Here is a 699-nt window from a genome sequence, read left to right on the forward strand (position 1 = left end):
GTGTGTGTATATATATACACATATATATATATTTACATATATTGTGTGATGTGTATACACATCAGTTCCGTTATAGTAATTGACAAAATTGTCCAGTTTATTATTAGCAAAAAGGAGTGATGATGCTTAACCAGTTGGGATCAAGTAGTTTGATAAAGGGAGATTTTATAAAATAAATATAAAATAGAGGAAGTAAATAGATAAAAGAAAGATACCTTTTTCTCAGCGTTTTGCTGATTTTTATAAGCAATAGACATAAGAGTTGTAAAATCCATTTTGCCGAGCCAGATATTAACTGAATTCTATCCTTCGATCCGAGAATTCCAGCTGGTGACACACACACAGACACACACACACACACTTGAAGACTGAAATGAGACAATTGACTTCCGCTAAAGGGAAATAACTTAAATAGTATTGGAAAAGGGAATTGCTCATTGGATGATGTAAGTTGCACATCCGGTAAGGGAGGTAAATACTCTCTTTTACTCTTTTACTTGTTTCAGTCATTTGACTGCGGCCATGCTGGAGCACCGCCTTTATAGTCGAGCAAATCGATCCCCCAGAGCTTATTCTTTGTATGCCTAGTACTTATTCTATCGGGTTCTCTTTTTTTGCCGAACCGCTAATTTACGGGGATGTAAACACACCAGCATCGGTTGTCAAGCGATACTGGGGGGACAAACAGACACACAAACA

At 36.9% G+C, this 699-nt stretch overlaps 1 protein-coding gene across 1 annotated transcript in view; it reads right to left on the reverse strand.

Moving 5' to 3' along the window:
• The window catches only part of LOC106882471 (protein SPT2 homolog), a 14,400-nt gene extending 14,012 nt beyond the window's left edge, over window positions 1–388 (reverse strand). The window contains exon 1 of the mRNA XM_052969183.1: window positions 216–388. Coding sequence (XP_052825143.1) covers window positions 216–275 — 60 coding nt within the window. The 5' untranslated portion in view covers window positions 276–388. The remainder of the gene's footprint in view (window positions 1–215) is intronic.
• Between the last annotated feature and the right edge of the window lie 311 nt (window positions 389–699).

The sequence above is a fragment of the Octopus bimaculoides genome, chromosome 7 (assembly GCF_001194135.2).
Source record: "Octopus bimaculoides isolate UCB-OBI-ISO-001 chromosome 7, ASM119413v2, whole genome shotgun sequence".
Taxonomy (NCBI): domain Eukaryota; kingdom Metazoa; phylum Mollusca; class Cephalopoda; order Octopoda; family Octopodidae; genus Octopus; species Octopus bimaculoides.